The 22,050-nt window shown below is 37.6% G+C and overlaps 1 protein-coding gene across 2 annotated transcripts in view; it reads left to right on the top strand.

The window, feature by feature from the left end:
- The window catches only part of LOC110460047 (transient receptor potential cation channel subfamily M member 3-like), a 200,909-nt gene that overhangs the window by 8,170 nt on the left and 170,689 nt on the right, over positions 1-22,050 (top strand). Inside the window, exons 1-2 of one of the 2 annotated variants that reach the window (XM_021512751.1) lie at positions 4,118-4,179; positions 7,159-7,278. In XM_021512751.1, coding sequence (XP_021368426.1) covers positions 7,186-7,278 — 93 coding nt within the window. In that variant the 5' untranslated portion in view covers positions 4,118-4,179; positions 7,159-7,185. Of the gene's footprint in view, positions 1-4,117; positions 4,180-7,158; positions 7,279-22,050 lie in introns of those variants that run through there. The other variant, XM_021512752.1, reaches the window with a different exon arrangement.

Genomic DNA, 22,050 nt, shown 5'->3' with positions numbered 1-22,050 from the left:
TATCATCATCCAACAGCAGACTTCAAAAGGCTAGGGATATATTTCAATGATGGAACAGTATGTGTAATTGTGTGTAGAGATGTTTTAAAGCTCCAAGCAGTCATTGGGGATCAACAACACAGATACTATGTTGATAGGAACAAACACCTTGTGTCATGATCCCAGAACGACTTCCTGTTGTGGTGCTTCATACACCAGGATTGTAAGCAGAACCATTCCTGAACTGTTTCTTTTCTTGGGTAAGCATGTATATAATATACTAGCGCTGTAGCAGTCTGTTTTGAAGGCTTCTTGATTGTTATCAATCTTAGGTTACTTGTTGGAGACACGAATCGATTGCCAGATTTCAAGAGTGTGGTGGGACTGTTGATGTAACATAAATGTAAAGAAAATAAATTAAGTGGAATTATGGGTAATATCAGGTTTATATCTCGCTTTACAGCCATTAAGTGTTAATGTTATATTACAACATTCAATTACGAATAATTCCCATGCGTACATGTGCAGCAGCCTTCAGGCTTGCTTATGTATCTTATGTCACATGTACAGAACTCAGGTGGTTCAGTGTAGTCTCAGGATGGGCGAGTTATGAATACAGTGTATCTCTGTTCACAACTATACAAATGCCCTCCCCATGCCTTTATTTTTTAAATATGGATCCGAAGTTACAGATAATGTCACGTGGTAATGTAGATCTCCGATGTTTTATAGGTGATTTTACAGCTTTTAATTAAATCACCCCTGAAATTTCATAATAGACTAATCCAACCTTTTAATTGGAGGAGTTCAAATGTGTCTTCAGGGATAAATGAATTAAACTACATCTCAATTCTTCCTAATTATCATAGCAGAATAGAACCAACATTTGGTTTTAGTATCCTTAAGAGGTGGGGTCAAAAGAGGTCAAACTGTCTGATTTGCTTAAATGACATTTCTTGCAAACTATTTTATAGATTTCTACCAAATTGCAGTGGTAGCATGCTTAGCCCTTGGGGAAAACAAAGTAATCTGATGGATTGGGTAAAAAAACCCTGACCCTCCTGGGGACTGATGGATGGGTTAAAATGGGGTTAAAATTGGCTGATTAAATTTAAGTGACATCAACTTATGGGGTTCAAAATGTATACAAATAAAGGGCTGACCCTCCTAGGGGCTGATGGAAGGGGTTAATATAAAGGGGTCAAAGGTATACATCTCCAGCACACACGCAGGCATACACACATAGGGAGATATTAGCCAGGTGGCATAGGACTAGTAGTTAGCGCCTGATAAGGCAGCTCTTGCGAAATCCTCAATATTGTTTTAATATATATGCTAATTTAATTTACTGTATACAATTGTATATCTATGTACTGTAAAGTGCTTTAGAGTGGCTTATGTTAGCTAGATAGGCCGCTATATCAAATGTTGTATATTGTTATTATTATTATACAAATAAAGAGGCTGACACTCCTAGGGGCAGAGGGAAGGGTACATATAAAGGGGTCAAAGGTATACAAATAAAGAGGCTGACCTTCTTAGGGGCTGAGGGAAGGGGATACAAATAAAGAGGCTGACCCTCCTAGGGGCTGAGGGAAGGGGTAAATACAACGGGTCAAATTGGCTGATTTGATTGAAATGACATTACTTCGAATTCCTAGACTATTTGGAAGATTTTTATTGAATGTTTGTGGTAGCATCCTTTATTCATTGCTAAACTACTGGGTAGAATGAGTTGTTTTTCAAAAATAGTCAGATTAGTGATTTACAATCTATCGGCATCTTTGTATAATCCACATGCATTTCATCAGAATTGAACAGTTTACAATACACACGAGACCTTAATCAGACATATTGATATTGTCCTGTTAGCGTACTGGGATGGATATGTTTTAAGTATGACTTTGACACATTTTTAAGGTCACAAATCAAAACATGTTGAAAACCTTTTTAGCCTTAAGTAAAATACAAGACATCAAAGGTCCAGGAAATCACTATGGAAAATAGTAAAAATGATTGAAAATTGTATGGAAATTGGATTGCAAACAAAATATGTTCATTTGCATATTGTTTGTCTAAACTAACCAGTTTTCTCAATTATGAAGAAAAGAAAGTGATGATGTCATTTGTGGGTCATTTAATAAACTGTGATGTCACTTTGAAAAACACAATAATGCAAAGCATGGCTGAATTGAATATACAATTTGGATATGTGTCAACTGACAGGAGTTGAAGTACCTCATATCAGGTGTACAAGATACAGGTAGTCACTACTCTCACCCGCAAATCTGTTTTGTGGGGGAGGACAGACTCGTAATTGACGAAAAATGTTTGTAGGACAGTAGAGATAAGACCAACGGGAGTGGTCAATGGGAATAACAATACTAAACAGGTCAAGGGGTTGGGTATTACTCAGAGGTCGAAGGTCACAGAATAATGACAGGGAATTAGAAGTTGGAGGTTAAGAGACATGTGCTTTTTCCTATGGAACACATTGTCTGGACAAAGGTAAACCCTTAAACCATTCCTAATCTTTTCTAGTCACCACTGGAGGTGGACAATGGTAAACCCTTAAACCATTCCTAATCTTTTCTAGTCACCACTGGAGGTGGACAATGGTAAACCCTTAAACCATTCCTAATCTTTTCTAGTCACCACTGGAGGTGGACAATGGTAAACCCTTAAACCATTCCTAATCTTTTCTAGTCACCACTGGAGGTGGACAATGGTAAACCCTTAAACCATTCCTAATCTTTTCTAGTCACCACTGGAGGTGGACAATGGTAAACCCTTAAACCATTCCTAATCTTTTCTAGTCACCACTGGAGGTGGACAATGGTAAACCCTTAAACCATTCCTAATCTTTTCTAGTCACCACTGGAGGTGGACAATGGTAAACCCTTAAACCATTCCTAATCTTTTCTAGTCACCACTGGAGGTGGACAATGGTAAACCCTTAAACCATTCCTAATCTTTTCTAGTCATCACTGGAGGTTGACAAAGGTTAACCCTTAAACCATTCCTAATCTTTTCTAGTCACCACTGGAGGTGGACAAAGAGGTTCCATTATGGGATGCTTAATTATCTTTAATCTAATAATTCAGTTGTTATAATTTGAAAATTTACTAATGAGTGTTCGATAAACTTAGTTAACATTTAGCTCTCATTAATTGTAGAACTTCTTTCAACTTCAAATTTGTATGACATAGTTGAGGGATTCACATTATTGTTATATTAAGTCATGTATACCTGTAAGAGTATTTTTGGTGATCAAATTGCGAATGTCACACAGTGTATGTACAACTCTTTATACAAAATCTGTTTTATGATACTTTAAACAATTTGGTATTTTCAAATTTTAATCAGTTCTGAGTGTTCATAAAGTTGACCACTCGTACAATTTAATGCCTTGTAGTAATACTTACAGATTAATGTGAAATAGAGGAACACTGGAGCAGAAGTTGTCAACTTTCAAACCACCAATTTGTAACTTCTTTTGGATTTTAAGTAATCAAAGTAGCAGAAGGTTTTAATCAACACAAAGATACCATTAATTGCATGGTGTGGGAGTTGATAGACGGGCAGTTGTACATGTGACAGAAAATAAGTTAATGGTCACTCTTGGTAGAATAAATCTATAGGTAAAAAATAAGTTAATGGTCACTCTTGGTAGAATAAATCTATAGGTAAAAAATAAGTTAATGGTCACCCTTTGGTAGAATAAATGTTCAGGTCAGAATAAGTTAATGATCACTTTTGATAGAATACATGTACGTACAGGTCTGGTCAGAATAAATTAATGATCACTCTTAATAGAATACATGTATGTACAGGTCAGAATAAGTTAATGATCACTCTTGATAGAATACAATTCATGTACGTACAGGTCTGGTCAGAATAAGCTAATGATGTAGACGTAGTATTATTAACGTGTGGTGAACAGATGAATGAATGGAGGTGGGTGGCTGTATACCCACGGTAAGACTAAATGAAGTAGTAGTACACGAGACTATATGTGTAGATGATATTGTAGCACAAGAGAAGTATTGTAGGACTAAGGAGTGTTGATGTTTGTAGGTTAACTTGTATGTGTGTGCATTACTTCCTGACTGTTTTCCTTCCTGAATTCTACTATTTCTTATTTTGCCGATCAGACAATCACACGCGGACATATCAAACATAGCTATTACCAAACACCAGGTGGGTTTTACCTGTATACATTACCTACCTGTACCATACATACTTCAGTTTCCTTGAAGTTGTATCAGAATACCAGGTAGGATATATGTTTTATCTCTGTGTGTGAAGGTACACAATGCATTCCAGAGATAGACTTGTCTAGGTTACTTTCAACAATAGAAAAAAAATCAAACTGGAATTTTGTAAGTAAATGATGGGTAATATTTCTTGTGTATACAACACACAGGTACCCAGTAGCTATATATATATATAGACAACTGTGTAAAACATTTGTAAAGTATGAAGTATAATATATATAGAGATCGAAGCAATCTATCGATCAAGCCTGCATGAATTGCAATGACTTGAATACAATCTGGTGTGCTTCATATTCATAGCACATGCTGCCAGGACAATAAATAGCTCACCATTCAATCCATATACATGTTTATATTATGAAAATTATAGTTGTAAATCATCAGATCTAAAGATTTTTTTATGATGTGTGTGTGTGTGCTAAATATTATCAATAAAACCATATTTATAAAATGGATCCTGATAAGATTGTGGTTCATTTGAAAAACTGATATAAAGGCGAAGTAGAACCGTTGTACTGATTTCGTTTTTAGCTCCCCTGGTCCGAAGGACCATGGTGAGCTTATGCCATACCGCAGCGTCGGTCGTCCGTCTGTCCGTCCGTCAACTTTTCCTTTAAAACGCTACTAGTCCTGAACGGCAAAGTGGATTTGGACTAAATTTGGTCTGGAGTATCCTTAGGCCAAGGGGACTCAATTTTTTATAAACGGTGGGTGTGACCCCCCTGGGGGCAGAGGGGCGGGGCCCAATAGGGGAAATAGAGGTAAAACCTTGAAAATCCTTCTTCTAATGTAGGGATTAAGGGATTTTATCCATATTTGGTCTGAAGCATTCTTGGGTGGAAGGGAACCAATTTTGTATAAACGGTGGGTCTGGCACCCATGGGGGCTGAGGGGCGGGGCCAAATAGGGGAAATATAGCAAATTCTTTAAAATCCTTCTTATTCTGTAGGAATGAAAGGATTTGTTCCATATTTAGTCTGAAGCATCCTTGGTGGAGGGGAACCAATTTTGTGTAAACCGTGGGTCTGGCCCCCTAGGGGCCTGAGGGGCAGGGCCCAATAGGGGAAACATAGCAAATTATTCTTTAAAATCTTTCTTCTTCTGTAGGAATAAAAGGATTTTGTCCGAATTTGGTATAAAGCATCATTGGGTGAAGGGTAACCCATTTTGTATAAACGGTGTGTCTAACCCCCCTGGAGGCAGAGAGGCGGGGGCCCATAGGGGGAATAGAGGGAAAACCTTTAAAATCCTTCTTCGGCCATCGGGTTTAAGGGATTTTATCCATATTTAGTCTGGAGCATCCTTGGACCAAGGGGTCTCAATTTTGTATAATTGGTGGGTATGACCCCCTAGTGGCATAGGAGTGGGGCTCTGTTTGAAGTTTGTTCTCGGTATATCTCAAGTACTCGATGGATCTTTCTGAAATTTCATATGTTCTTACAGCACATACTATGGAGTGCTACATCTTTACTTCATACCAATTATTATAAACATATTCAGGTGAGCGATACAGGCCCTCTGGGCCTCTTGTTTACAGGTGAGACGGAGTATTTCACTTGTAGTTTTAAAACTAGTCAGAAAGTTTTTCAAAATATTAATATTGTGTAAATCTGCAGATCATAAGGCTTGTATAATTCATAGACAAGAACAAAATTGTAAATTAAATATTCAACAGACTACACTTAATAATCTAGCATCACATTCAGAATCTGTATGGTTGCAACAGCCTTAGCTACGGCCCTGTTCTTAGTGCTAACCAACATTAAGTAAATAGTCATTGTTCGACCCATCATCAGACACAAGCCATTTGTATTGCAGTATCTATTTCAGTAATTTTCTAACATGTATATTACGGTTATCATCACAATAACAAGACTGTATTGAGTTTGGTTTCCAATGTTTATATACATCTTGTATCTTTGCAGTTACTGGCGGTTCTCCTTTGTCAATATATATCGGGCAAAGGTTCCAACCCTGGCAGGCCTATTTGGTCAATCTTCCTCACTCATATAATCTCATCACATGGGGCTTCTGTCCTGTCCAGTGTGCTCCTTCGAAAAATTTCACTTACAGAATGAAACAGATATAAGATGTACATTGTACCAGTATTGTTTTAGAAGTTGTGTATATTGAAAGTTTCTTGGATTTCCTATTTGAATCTGACACAAGTCTTAATGTGCATAAGCTAGGACATCAAATGTTAATTCTGTCAAAATTTATGTTTAACATCTTTGTCGGATACCCACAGGATGAATTTGCTGCATGTTTATGTTTTTGTAGAGATTTGTCAATGTGAGTTATTTCCCTTGGTCTGTGTATGATATGATATGTATTGGTCTGTTTGAAATCATTCTTTTCATGGTGGTGAAAAGGTAACAACTTCAATGGTAAATTTGAAGTCAAATTTGCTTTGCTTATTGAATATTCTTCTAAGAATGAAATATGTTGAAATAAAATGTGACAAAGGTACAGAACTTTGATATTGAACATATTTTGTTACATGTTTTACATGCATCAAAATATATTGATTGTGTCTTTTAGAATCTTGTCTGTTAATCTGTCAGCAAAATAAAACTACAAAAAGTTGTAATTGTTTTAAACTTCCTATCTACATGTAGGTAAAATGACATATGTTCTGTCATAGTATATTGTATATTTTCTGTAAAACAACTTTACTCTTTAAAATTATAATAACCTGAGTTTACAATTTCTGTAACAAATGTTGTGAACAGATATACCAGAAACCAAAGAACCCTGTCTTATTCCTGAACAGTGAAGTGAAATATGTTTTTCCTTTTCAACACATCAAAGAAACAATCTTCCCCGAATACTAACAGGTGCAGTCAAACTTTCTCCAATAGTGAGTCTCACTTTATTCAGCGGTTTGGATTTTCACTTTCAGGCATGGTTAAATCCGATGTAAAACAGGATGACAACATTGCGGGTCTCAACCCGTAAAGAGGAAAAGCATGCCACAGATTCCTTTTCACTGGTGCGCCAACTTAGTGGGCAGATCGCAGGGGTGAGTACAGCTTCCTTATTACAAATAATAGGTGTTTGCTTGGCAAGGGTATACCAAACCTGGGTTGTAAATAGTGTTTTCAGGGGTGAAGGCTTTTGAGAAAAGGAGGGTGAAATGTAGCGGAACTGGACAGGGTTAATCACTGGTGACCAAATAAAACAGTTGGTTAGAGCATGTGTCTAGAGTTCAGAGGTCCTTGGTTCAAATCCTGGTCTGGCAGTGCATTTTCCTATCCTGTTACATGAGAATACGTTGTCATCACAGGGATGGGCTTATATCAGCATGTGAGTCTAGTCTGAAAAAAATGTGAGAAACAGATGAGTGGGAGGTTGGAATTATCGTCAATCATTGTCTTATACAGTTGTGGGATCGCACAACGTTACACGATGTGCGGTGTGCGCATGATGTGTGCACGGTGTGTGAACGGTGTGTGCTCGATGGGCGAACATCATAAAAAGCTGAACGATCATTGCTTGCGCACATCTGTGCGCACGATGGACGGACGTTGTGTGATAACAATCGTAGTTGGTGTAAATTGAGGGATGTCTTAACAATTTATACGGTTTCGTGTTTAAACATATACACTTGGTGTTTACGTAATGTTTCTATATTCTAGCAACATCTATAACCTTATCTTTCTGTCTATACATTCTTCTATTTAGTAATTGTGTTTTCTGTGTTTTTTTAACAAACTTAATTGACACATGTAAAATTACAACACAATCCCGTATACAGGTAAACATAACCACTTTGTACGTGTACCTGGACTGTAGTTTTCTCCCCGCCTGGGGCACTTACGTAACTCCTCGGGTAAGGCCAGGGGTGTGAAAATCCAGGTTAAGGGGAGCTATAGGCAAACGAATGCAAATAACAAATACTATGCATTACGATCAAACGGTATCGCATATCAGCTATGTGTGTCAGGCACTGGTCAGGTAAAACTCCGGACACTCATAAAATTGTTATTTACCTGTTCTGTTACCTTGGAGCCAATCCCATCATTGACAGCCTAGCGGTCGCCTTAATACTGTGTAACACGCATTGTGAAATTGTATAATCTTGATTATTGTGATGAGAAATTACAGATATATACACAGTGCACATTATCGCATACAATTAAGCTTTCCGTATTTTTGTCATTCCGTAATTTTGATCTACAAATGATACCAAATCGCACAGTTGTGCGGAGAGAAGCGCACAACGGGGCGAACTATTGCTAAATCGCACAGTTGTGCGCACCATGTGTGGTCGATGTGCGGACGGTGTGTGAACGATGTATGCACAGTGTGCGCACGCTATTTTTGGTGCGTTGTGCGGTCCCACAACTGTACCTAGTGTTGTGTCCTTGTAAACTCAAAGATGTCTGTTAGCAATGATTTGACCACCTAAATCAAACATATGTATTTATGGCTTAGCTATTCCTATCTAAAATTGTATTTTGAATTAAATAAAATTGTTTGAACTTTTTATTTTATTTGAGAAAAGAGTAAGACTGACACTTTAAAATAAGGTGATTATAAAAGCATAGTAATCCACCTGTTAATGTGCCTGTTATACCCTTTATATAAAACATAGTAATCCACCTGTTAATGCGCCTGTAACACCCTTTTTATAAAACATAGTAGTCCACCTGTTAATGTGCCTCCCTTTATATAAAACACAATAATCCACCTGTTAATGTGCCTGTTACGCCCTTTATATAAAACATAGTAATCCACCTGTTGATGTGCCTGTTATACCCTTTATATAAAAGATAGTAATCCACCTGTTAATGTGCCTGTTACACCCTTTATATAAAACACAGTAATCCACCTGTAAATGTGCCTGTTACACCCTTTATATAAAACATAATAATCCACCTGTTAATGTGCCTGTAATACCCTTTATATAAAACATAGTAATCCACCTGTTAATGGGCCTGTTACACATTTGATGTAAAACATAGTTATCCACCTGTTTATGTGCCTGTTATACCCTTTATATAAAAGATAGTAATCCACCTGTTAATGCGCCTGTTACACCCTTTATATAAAACACAGTTATCCACCTGTTAATGTGCCTGTAATACCCTTTATATAAAACATAGTAATCCACCTGTTAATGTGCCTGTTACACATTTTATATAAAACATAGTAATCCACCTGTTAATGGGCCTGTTACACATTTGATATAAAACATAGTTATCCACCTGTTAATGTGCCTGTTACACCCTTTATATATATAAAATATAGTTATCCACCTGTTAATGTGCCTGTTACACATTTTATATAAAACATAGTAATCCACCTGTTAATGTGCCTGTTACACATTTGATATAAAACATAGTAATCCACCTGCTAATGTGCCTGTTACACCCTTTATATGAAACATAGTAATCCACCTGTTATTGTGACTGTTACACCCTTTATATAAAACATAGTAATCCACCTGTTAATGTGCCTGTTACACCCTTTATATATATAAAATATAGTTATCCACCTGTTAATGTGCCTGTTACACCCTTTATATAAAACATAGCAGAGCAGGTTACATATTGAATTGTGGTGTCTGTATCAGTCTATAAATAGTTATAGTTTACTCTAGCTTCCTTGAGAACATAATATTCAGATTCCATTCTTAAATTTGTTTAGTAAGGGCTACACCAACAGAATATTGATATTGGTTAAAACAGAGCTACAAACCTTTTTCATTGGAAGAAGTTTTCTTCTTGGAGATAATTTGATTTGTATTTCACTATTGTGTAATTTCATTTCCCTGAGGACCTTGGTATGTTATATTTCTGTGAGAAAACTATTGATGTTTTTGGTTTCGTTGGATGGAGAAAGCCATTAAAAGGGAGATAACTCCTCTGATCCTAATTAGATTCTGCGAAATCTAGGGAGGGAAATGCACTTTTATAGAACTGTTGAAGACAAACTACCTATAAGTGGCTATATGAGTATATATACTGCTATTTACAAGGATTTCAGGGGTCAGGCAGGTTGTTTTTCCAAAAGTATGAAGTCTAAACATGGGTCCACTGTAAAACATGAAGCTTCAGGTTGATGCTTAATGAAATTAAAAATCAGTACATGCAAAGGTTTGAACCTAGTGAAAGGTCTCATCTTATTGAAAGTTCTGAAGTAATAGAGCTATCAATTAATTCATTTAGCAAATACAGAAAATCTGTCCTGAATCTCAATTAGAATTTAGATATTTCTTTCTCTATTTGTGAAAAGAAAAGAAATATCACAATAAAAAAGAAAACCCTTTCTTAATTAAGATTATTTTTCAAGTAGTGCACATTCATTTGTTTCACAATTTCCCTTGTGGGGACTGACTAACAAAACAGAAAGAAATTCTTTTATTTCATGAAGATGTATAATGATTGAACAAACTGATGAAATAGAAAATCTAACAATCGACCATCCCTATTCTAGTCCATGGCGAGTCCCTTGTGATGTCCCCAGGGCTGAGATGGAGCACTGAGTGATGGTCCTGGTCTTAGAGGGGGTGGTGGTGCTGACCCTTTTGCAGTGATTTCTTTATGGTGAATTTGGAGCATTATAATTACCTTTCTACTAGCTAATTTCTGCTGTATTTGCCCAACAACATTTCAAATAACACTTTATTTTCCAAAAATCATGTTTTTTTGCACATGATATTTCCCCAAAGTTACAAAGCACAGCACTATATGTACATGTCGAAAAGAAGAAAAATAATTAATGCCACAATCTGGAGCGACCCTGGTGATAACCCCTGAGTCTATAGCCCCTGGTGATGACCCCCAGGTCATAGAGAGTCCATGGTGATGACCCCGGAGTCTATAGCCCCTGCTGATGACCCCAGGTCCTAGAGGGTCCCTAGTGATGATCCCTGAGTCTCTAGTTCCTGGTGATGACCCCAGGTCCTAGAGGGTCCCTGGTGATGACCCCTGAGTCTCTAGTTCCTGGTGATGACCCCAGGTCCTAGAGGTGGTGATGAATTCCGGTCCTAAAGGGTCCCTGGTGATGACCCCGGAGTATATAGCCCGTGGTGATGACCCCAGGTCCTAGAGGTGGTGATGAATTCCGGTCCTAAAGGGTCCCTGGTGATGACCCCTGAGTATATAGCCCGTGGTGATGACCCCTGAGTATATAGCCCGTGGTGATAACCCCTGAGTATATAGCCCGTGGTGATGACCCCATGTCCTAGAGGGTCCCTGGTAGTAACCCTGGCCCCTTAGATCATTGTAATGCAGATGAAGAATTGCCTAAAAAATCATGGAAACCATAGTAAAATGTTCATTGAAGACCAGACAAGTCACTCAAAGTATTTTAGCCCTATAATATAATAAAGAATGTCACAAAGACAATTTTTGGATTCTAGTATTGTATTTGGGAGTCAAGTATGAGAGATTCTTTTGTTAAGGTAAGTATCTCACCAGTGCTTTTACAAAGGTCAGTTTTAGGGCCTTATAAAGGCCCCTTTCCCAGGAATATTCTGCTGTTTTCCCCAAAGCAATATAAAAATCACGTTATTTTTCCAAAATTATGCTTTTTGTGGGTGATATTTTCTCTCAAATCAACAGGTACAGGCCCCTGTGGAAAACAGGTAGAAAAATCACTCCTCAGAGTCAAGTATAGTATCCCAGGGTAAAGTATATATAGTATGAGGCAATCCAATGAGGATCATTATACAAATTAATTTGAAATGAACTAATAATGTATGTATTATTGCCTTTTGTGGGGACATTGTTCTTTCATAGTGGAGGTATAGTGCCCAAGCTGTTAGGCTAAGACACAGTATAGATGTCAACCTTGGTTACTTGTCTCCAAGAGTGAGCTCTTAGAGAGGCTAAGACACAGTTTAGGTGTCAACCTTGGTTACTTGTCTCCAAGAGTGAGCTCTTAGAGAGTCTAAGACACAGTATAGGAGTCAACCTTGGTTACTTCTCACCAAGAGTGAGCTCTTAGAGAGGCTAAGGCACAGTATAGGTGTCAACCCTGGTTACTTGTCACCAAGAGTGAGCTCTTAGAGAGTCTAAGACACAGTATAGGGGTCAACCTTGGTTACTTCTCACCAAGAGTGAGCTCTTAGAGAGGCTAAGACACAGTATAGGTGTCAACCTTGGTTACTTGTCACCAAGAGTGAGCTTATAGAGAGGCTAAGACAAAGTATAGGTGTCAACCTTGGTTACTTGTCACCAACAGTGAGCTCTTAGAGAGGCTAAGGCACAGTATAGGTGTCAACCTTGGTTACTTGTCACCAACAGTGAGCTCTTAGAGAGGCTAAGACACAGTATAGGTGTCAACCTTGGTTACTTGTCACCAACAGTGAGCTCTTAGAGAGGCTAAGACACAGTATAGGTGTCAACCTTGGTTACTTGTCACCAACAGTGAGCTCTTAGAGAGGCTAAGACACAGTATAGGTGTCAACCTTGGTTACTTGTCACCAACAGTGAGCTCTTAGAGAGGCTAAGACACAGTATAGGTGTCAACCTTGGTTACTTGTCACCAACAGTGAGCTCTTAGAGAGGCTAAGACACAGTATAGGTGTCAACCTTGGTTACTTGTCACCAACAGTGAGCTCTTAGAGAGGCTAAGACACAGTATAGGTGTCAACCTTGGTTACTTGTCACCAACAGTGAGCTCTTAGAGAGGCTAAGACACAGTATAGGTGTCAACCTTGGTTACTTGTCACCAACAGTGAGCTCTTAGAGAGGCTAAGACACAGTATAGGTGTCAACCTTGGTTACTTGTCACCAACAGTGAGCTCTTAGAGAGGCTAAGACACAGTATAGGTGTCAACCTTGGTTACTTGTCACCAACAGTGAGCTCTTAGAGAGGCTAAGACACAGTATAGGTGTCAACCTTGGTTACTTGTCACCAACAGTGAGCTCTTAGAGAGGCTAAGACACAGTATAGGTGTCAACCTTGGTTACTTGTCACCAACAGTGAGCTCTTAGAGAGGCTAAGACACAGTATAGGTGTCAACCTTGGTTACTTGTCACCAAGAGTGAGCTCTTAGAGAGGCTAAGACACAGTATAGGTGTCAACCTTGGTTACTTGTCACCAAGAGTGAGCTTTTAGAGAGGCTAAGGCACAGTATAGGTGTCAACCTTGGTTACTTGTCACCAAGAGTGAGCTCTTAGAGAGGCTAAGGCACAGTATAGGTGTCAACCTTGGTTACTTGTCACCAAGAGTGAGCTTTTAGAGAGGCTAAGGCACAGTATAGGTGTCAACCTTGGTTACTTGTCGCCAACAGTGAGCTCTTAGAGAGGCTAAGGCAATGTATGGGTGTCAACCATGGTTACTTGTCGCCAACAGTGAGCTCTTGAAGAACATTTGTTCTTTGTCTCCAACATTAATTTAGCATAACATACAAATAGCTCATCAGTTGATGAAGCCTATAATTCAGTACAGTACATAACTGACATCACAGCCAAATTGTTATTTCCTGCTTTCCTAAATTCTTTGCATGTACTTCCAATAGTTACTGCAGATACTGTTGCCTGTACCCTCTAAATACTGTGTTCTTCTTCTCCTGCAAATAAGTCATCAGTGTTCCAACTTACCAGGAGACCCATAGACAGTCACTATAGAAAGCATTGTAGGTCTAATTACTTGATAGGCTAAGTTGTCAGCTATCAAAATTTAAGTAGGTGTACAAGAAGTCGGTATCCTATAGACCTATTATCTATGGCGTGTAAATCCTATAGACCTATTATCTATGGCGTGTACATCCTATAGACCTTTTTTCTATGGCGTGTAAATCCTATAGACCTATTATCTATGGCGTGTAAGTCCTATAGACCTTTTATCTATGGCGTGTAAATCCTATAAACCTATTATCTATGGTGTGTAAGTCCTATAGACATATTATCTATGGCGTGTAAATCCTATAGACCTAGCTATTATCTATGGCGTGTAAATGCTATAGACCTTTTTTCTATGGCGTGTAAATCCTATAGACCTATTAGCTATGGCGTGTAAATCCTATAGACCTATTATCTATGGCGTGTAAATCATATAGACCTTTTATCTATGGCGTGTAAATCCTATAGACCTTTTTCTATGGCGTGTAAATCCTATAGACCTTTTTTCTATGGCGTGTAAATCCTATAGACCTATTATCTATGGCGTGTAAATCCTATAGACCTATTATCTATGGCGTGTAAATCATATAGACCTTTTATCTATGGCGTGTAAATCCTATAGACCTATTATCTATGGCGTGTAAATCCTATAGACCTATTATCTATGGCGTGTAAATCCTATAGACCTTTTATCTATGGCGTGTAAATCCTATAGACCTATTATCTATGGCGTGTAAATCCTATAGACCTATTATCTATGGCGTGTAAATCCTATAGACCTATTATCTATGGCGTGTAAATCCTATAGACCTATTATCTATGGCGTGTAAATCCTATAGACCTATTATCTATGGCGTGTAAATCCTATAGACCTATTATCTATGGCGTGTAAATCCTATAGACCTATTATCTATGGCGTGTAAATCCTATAGACCTATTATCTATGGCGTGTAAATCCTATAGACCTATTATCTATGGCGTGTAAATCCTATAGACCTTTTATCTATGGCGTGTAAATCCTATAGACCTATTATCTATGGCGTGTAAATCCTATAGACCTATTATCTATGGCGTGTAAATCCTATAGACCTTTTATCTATGGCGTGTAAATCCTATAGACCTTTTATCTATGGCGTGTAAATCCTATAGACCTATTATCTATGGTGTGTAAGTCCTATAGACATATTATCTATGGCGTGTAAATCCTATAGACCTAGCTATTATCTATGGCGTGTAAATCCTATAGACCTATTATCTATGGCGTGTAAATCCTATAGACCTATTATCTATGGCGTGTAAATCCTATAGACCTTTTATCTATGGCGTGTAAATCCTATAGACCTTTTATCTATGGCGTGTAAATCCTATAGACCTATTATCTATGGCGTGTAAATCCTATAGACCTATTATCTATGGCGTGTAAATCCTATAGACCTATTATCTATGGCGTGTAAATCCTATAGACCTATTATCTATGGCGTGTAAATCCTATAGACCTATTATCTATGGCGTGTAAATCCTATAGACCTATTATCTATGGCGTGTAAATCCTATAGACCTATTATCTATGGCGTGTAAATCCTATAGACCTATTATCTATGGCGTGTAAATCCTATAGACCTATTATCTATGGCGTGTAAATCCTATAGACCTATTATCTATGGCGTGTAAATCCTATAGACCTATTATCTATGGCGTGTAAATCCTATAGACCTATTATCTATGGCGTGTAAATCCTATAGACCTATTATCTATGGCGTGTAAATCCTATAGACCTATTATCTATGGCGTGTAAATCCTATAGACCTATTATCTATGGCGTGTAAATCCTATAGACCTATTATCTATGGCGTGTAAATCCTATAGACCTATTATCTATGGCGTGTAAATCCTATAGACCTATTATCTATGGCGTGTAAATCCTATAGACCTATTATCTATGGCGTGTAAATCCTATAGACCTATTATCTATGGCGTGTAAATCCTATAGACCTATTATCTATGGCGTGTAAATCCTATAGACCTATTATCTATGGCGTGTAAATCCTATAGACCTATTATCTATGGCGTGTAAATCCTATAGACCTATTATCTATGGCGTGTAAATCCTATAGACCTATTATCTATGGCGTGTAAATCCTATAGACCTATTATCTATGGCGTGTAAATCCTATAGACCTATTATCTATGGCGTGTAAATCCTATAGACCTATTATCTATGGCGTGTAAATCCTTTAGACCTAGCTATTATCTATGGCGTGTAAACCCTATAGACCTATTATCTATGGCATGTAAATCCTATAGACCTATTATCTATGGCATGTAAATCCTATAGACCTAGCTATTATCTATGGCGTGTAAACCCTATAGACCTATTATCTATGGTGTGTCAATCCTAAATTCTAAGACTAGGAATTGATTTTCTGTGTTGACACAATAACAGTTGGCAATGTGTGAAGTGAAATATAACACTCAGCACCCCTTTTCACAAGGGAAACAGTTTTGGGTGTCATGTTGTACTACATGTAACAAGCTGTTGTCAGGTACAGCATCCTGTAGTGAAGGAAGACAGCAATCTGTACCAAAATGTAACAAGAGCAGTTAACAATAGCTTCTCAAGAAATTATTGTGGCATATAAATGGTATTATTACCTCAAAATAGCTTTGTGGACCATTATGTCAAAATAAAAAAATGATGTTTCTGTAGGAGTCTGTAGGTTAATAGATAACCAAGTGTGGTAATAAAAATAAAAATGGCCTCAAAGTTTGCTATACTCTAGAAATAAAGGCCATTTACGGTTTTATTCAGTAATGTTAGCCTTGTGAAGACCGGTCAGCAAAGAATTGCCTGCTGCTACTTTAGACTTTTGTGCGTATTTTGATTCCAAGCAAATTAACACTACACCAGATTTGTGAAATATCAATGAAGGATGATGCTGGAAATTGTACGCATAAAGAAATTCCCATGGAGGAGGTAAGTGTGGAAACCTAAGTGAAGGAGTTTGCCGAGAGAAGATAGATGGCGATAAGTGTGAAATGTACGGGGACAGGAAGAGGATGGAAGGTTAACACCTTGCTGCAGCTGCTGTGGGGTTTGGTGACATAGTTAGACACTGTTCAGTCTGTCACACTGTCTGCAACTTGCTGTTTATAATTTACATAATTTGAAAGACAGTAGAGGTCAATGTGTCTTTTTCAAGGACATTTTAAGATAAACATCCAGTGCACAGTCCCCCCCCCCCACACACACACACTTTGTGAAGCAGGCCAGGTAAGCATGTTTTTTTCCCATGAATCAGTTCGTCTGTCAGTAACTCCTTATTGGCTCTTAAGTGAACACATTTCTTAGCTGATTCCATGAAACTTCGAAGATTTGTTTACTTTCTTCAACATACATTTGGACAAAATTGGATATGCATGTGATCAGTCAAGATCACTGTTACCAAAAATAGAGAGTTCCACCATCACATTCCGCGATCACTCTAATGACCTTATTAGGGCATTCGCACCATACTGGAGAGACAGGTGCCCCATAGTGATCTGTCTGTCTGCCTTTCCACACTCTTTCCTTTCTGGAGATTGTCTCGGAATCCAAAAGATTAATCTGAAAGAAATTTGACATGCTGATACACTGTAAAATGTAGATGTGTAATAGGGGTTTAAATTTTCAAGGTGACTTTTATTTATATAGACTGAGGGCTCGGGGTTGGTCAGGCACACAGAAGAGCCCTTGCCGACCTGTCAGTGTTATAGTTTATAACATATTTTAATGTAACTTTACATATATAAGTGTGTTAATAACTATAACCTAAGACATACCTTAAATAAGTTCAAATATAGGTCCTCAAATGTCATGATCACTAACAGAAAATATTTCTTAAAATGGACTCATCGTATGGATCGAGCAAAAGAGGCAGATGGAATTTGTCAAGTGACACATATAGTATACACGACACTTGTAATTTTATCTGACTATGATATCCACATTTGATTTGTATTCATTGATTCTATGAACAATAAAGTTGACTGATCATCACATTCAAATTAATTAATAAAATCTGCTCTTAAGTGTTGTTTATTACCTAAAAGTGACTGATAGCAATATGAATAACATTTAGTAGACTCTGACATTATACTCTTTGTGTTGATTATCCTTAGCTGACTTACAGTGATCTTAATTACCTAAAGTTGACTAATGATAATGTTAAATACCTTAAGTTTACTTAGAGTGACATTCATGACCTAAGTTGACTCATACAATCTGCTTTTAGAGTCGTTTATCACCTAAATTTGATCCCAAGCAAACTTATTCACCTAAAGTTGACTTAATTACTTAAAGTTGACTTAATTACTTAAAGTTGACTTAATTTCTTAAAGTTGACTTATTCACCTAAAGTTGACTTAATTACTTAAAGTTGACTTAATTACTTAAAGTTGACTTAGAGCAATGTTAATTACTTAAAGTTGACTTAAATAATTTGAGTCTTACTTTCTACTTTCATTGTTAATTGATTGTTGACTCATGATAGCAGTGTTAATTAATTGTTGACTGATGATAGCAGTGTTAATTACCTAAAACTGACTTATACATGCAGCAATATTGATTTCCCAAAGGTGACAATTAGTGACATTAATTACCTAAAGTTGACTAATACTTTCTAATTTTAGTTATGTTAATTACTTTAAGTTGACTAAAAACCACAAAGTTAATTGCCAAAGTTGACTTGTAGTAGTGATGTTCCTAGAGTTGATTCACAGTGACATTAATTACCTAAAGTTGACTAATACAAATCTGCTTCTGGTCTTGTTAATTAGCGTAAGTGGACTTTTAAAATTGTCAGTTGTCTGAACTTGACTTGTACGCTTGTGATGTGCTGAATACATCAAGTTGACTCCTTCAATCACCATGCTACACAAGACTCAATCACACTAATTGATATCAGTGGATGGCTCTGACATTGAGACAACTTCAGCCAATCAGCTATTCTCGGTGCTTTTCTCCATATTGATTTCTTGTCATGTAAGGCTAGTGTTTTAAATCTGGATGTGTTAGAATGGAAACTAATATTTGTTGTTTGTTTTTTTGCATTTTTTTTATTTAGCCGAGCTGATAACTTATGATCTTTTGATAATAACCTGAGGACCTATATAACTTGTGATACCTAAGGTAGCAATCTCAGTAATCCCAGTATATGGACGTTACATTGGTGGTGATACCTTTTTGATAATAACCTGAGGACCTATATAACTTGTGATACCTAAGGTACCAATCTCAGTAATCCCAGTATAGGGATGTTACATTGGTTGTGATACCTAAGGTAGAAATCTCAGTAATCCCAGTATAGGGATGTTACATTGGTTGTTATACCTAAGGTAACAATCTCAGTAATCCCAGTATAGGGATGTTACATTGGTTGTTATACCTAAGGTAAAAATCTCCGTAATCCCAGTATAGGGACGTTACAATGGTTGTGATACCTAAGGTAGCAATCTTAGTAATCCCAGTATAGGGACGTTACAATGGTTGTGATACCTAAGGTAGCAATCTCAGTTATCCCAGTATATGGACGTTACATTGGTGGTGATACCTTTTTGATAATAACCTGAGGACCTATATAACTTGTGATACCTAAGGTACCAATCTCAGTAATCCCAGTATAGGGACGTTGAATTGGTTGTTATACCTAAGGTAACAATCTCAGTAATCCCAGTATAGGGATGTTACATTGGTTGTGATACCTAAGGTAGCAATTTCAGTAATCCCAGCATAGGGACGTTACATTGGTGGTGATACCTTTTTGATAATAACCTGAGGACCTATATAGCTTGTGATACCTAAGGTAGCAATCTCAGTAATCCCAGCATAGGGACGTTACATTGGTTGTTATACCTAAGGTAAAACTCTCAGTAATCCCAGTATAGGGACGTTGAATTGGTTGTTATACCTAAGGTAGCAATCTCAGTAATCCAAGTATAGGGACGTTACATTGGTTGTTATACCTAAGGTAAAACTCTCAGTAATCCCAGTATAGGGACGTTGAATTGGTTGTTATACCTAAGGTAACAATCTCAGTAATCCCAGTATAGGGATGTTACATTGGTTGTTATACCTAAGGTAAAAATCTCCGTAATCCCAGTATAGGGACGTTACAATGGTTGTGATACCTAAGGTAGCAATCTTACTAATCCCAGTATAGGGACGTTACATAGGTTGTGATACATAAGGTAACAATCTCAGTAATCCCAGTATAGGGATGTTACATTGGTTGTGATACCTAAGGTAGCAATCTCAGTAATCCAAGTATAGGGACGTTACATTGGTTGTGTTATAGCCTACGGTGAGACGAAGCGTTATTTCCTGTGTAAAACAGATACTGAACAATTGTCAGCCATGATCCATTTAGGAAAATCTAACCAAGTTCCAAACAATCTCAGTAATCCCAGTATAGGGACGTTGAATTGGTTGTTATACCTAAGGTAGCAATCTCAGTAATCCCAGTGTAGGGACGTTACATTGGTGGTGATACCTAAGGTAGAAATCTCAGTAATCCCAGTATAGTGACGTTACATTGGTTGTGATACCTAAGCTAAAAATCTCAGTAATCCCAGTATAGGGACGTTACATGGGTTGTGATACATAAGGTAACAATCTCAGTAATCCCAGTATAGGGACGTTGAATTGGTTGTTATACCTAAGGTAACAATCTCAGTAATCCTAGTATAGGGACGTTACATTGGTTTTGATACCTAAGATAACAATCTCAGTAATCCCAGTATAGGGATGTTACATTGGTTGTGATACCTAAGGTAAAAATCTCAGTAATCCCAGTATAGGGATGTTACATTGGTTGTGATACCTAAGGTAGCAATCTCAGTTATCCCAGTATAGGGACGTTACATTGGTTGTGTTACAGCCTACGGTGAGACGAAGCGTTATTTCCTGTGTAAAACAGATACTGAACAATTGTCAGCCATGAACCATTTAGGAAAATCTAACCAAGTTCCAAAGAGTCGATCGTGTTTTATATTTAGATTGAAATGCTCCTTTTTTTTCAATTTGGAGACCTGTTTACTATAACATCGGTATCACCATTCTCCATTTGCAGGTCTGAATTGTTTCTTGGGTTTTAAGTGAAACTGAATAGAGAAGAGTTTAAAAAAAAATCTGTTCCTGTGTAATGTTTTTGCTATTATTAAGTCAACCCAATTGTTACCAAGTAGATTTCATTTGACGGTTTTCTCTGGAAATAATAGCTGTTAAAATTTCATGCTTTACCTTTTCAAACTATTGTTTTTCGTCAATGTTTCTGTAACATGTACTTCATTTTGCTTAAGTTTGTGCGTGCATACTTTTCACCCTGTGTTTTCCTATTTTAAGGTACAACTTTAACTTACTGTAAGACCAGAAGATCCACTTTCTAAGCTTATCCTAACCCTTGGTCCTATATCATGCTGTTTAATTGTGGCTATTACAGCCAGTAAAAGTAATGGCTAAACAGAGGGATTTTTTGTTCATTTCAATCACTTGTGCCTCTTTTTGTTAGAGGTCCAGCACCAAGGATAGTTCTATTTTTGGTAGTTGATTAAATTTCTAGCCTGTTAATAGCATGTTGAGTGTTGACAAAGTCAGCAGTGAAATGTCTCCTGCACACCCCCTCTGTATAGCTGGGCACTTCTGTCAAGTGAATGAGCCCAATATCTCTACTCTCATTATAACTCAAGAATTCTATCATTACAACTGAACAGTCAGTCTGTTCTCTTAAAACAGCTGAGCAAAGCAAATATTTTTAGCTCACCTGGTCCGAAGGACCATGGTGAGCTTATGCCATACCGCAGCATCCGTCGTCCGTCCGTCGTCCGTCCATCAACTTTTCCTTTAAAACGCTACTAGTCCTGAAGGGCCATGTAGATTTTGACTAAATTTGGTCTAGAGTATCCTTAGGCCAAGGGGACTCAATTTTGTATAAACAGTGGGTGTGGCCCCCTGGGGGCAGAGGGGCGGGGCCCAATAGGGGAAATAGAGGTAAAACCTTGAAAATCCTTTTTCTACCGTAGGGATTAAAGGATTTTATCCTAATTTAGTCTGGAGCATCCTTGGGCCAAGGGGACTCAATTTTGTATAAATGGTGGGTGTGGCCCCCCTGGGGGCTGGGGGGCGGGGCCCAATAGGGGAAATATAGCAAATTCTTTAAAATCCTTCTTCTTCTGTAGGAATG

The sequence above is a fragment of the Mizuhopecten yessoensis genome, unplaced genomic scaffold, assembly GCF_002113885.1.
Source record: "Mizuhopecten yessoensis strain PY_sf001 unplaced genomic scaffold, ASM211388v2 scaffold10311, whole genome shotgun sequence".
In the NCBI taxonomy this organism is placed as follows: domain Eukaryota; kingdom Metazoa; phylum Mollusca; class Bivalvia; order Pectinida; family Pectinidae; genus Mizuhopecten; species Mizuhopecten yessoensis.
This window is presented reverse-complemented; position numbering and strand designations above follow the sequence as displayed.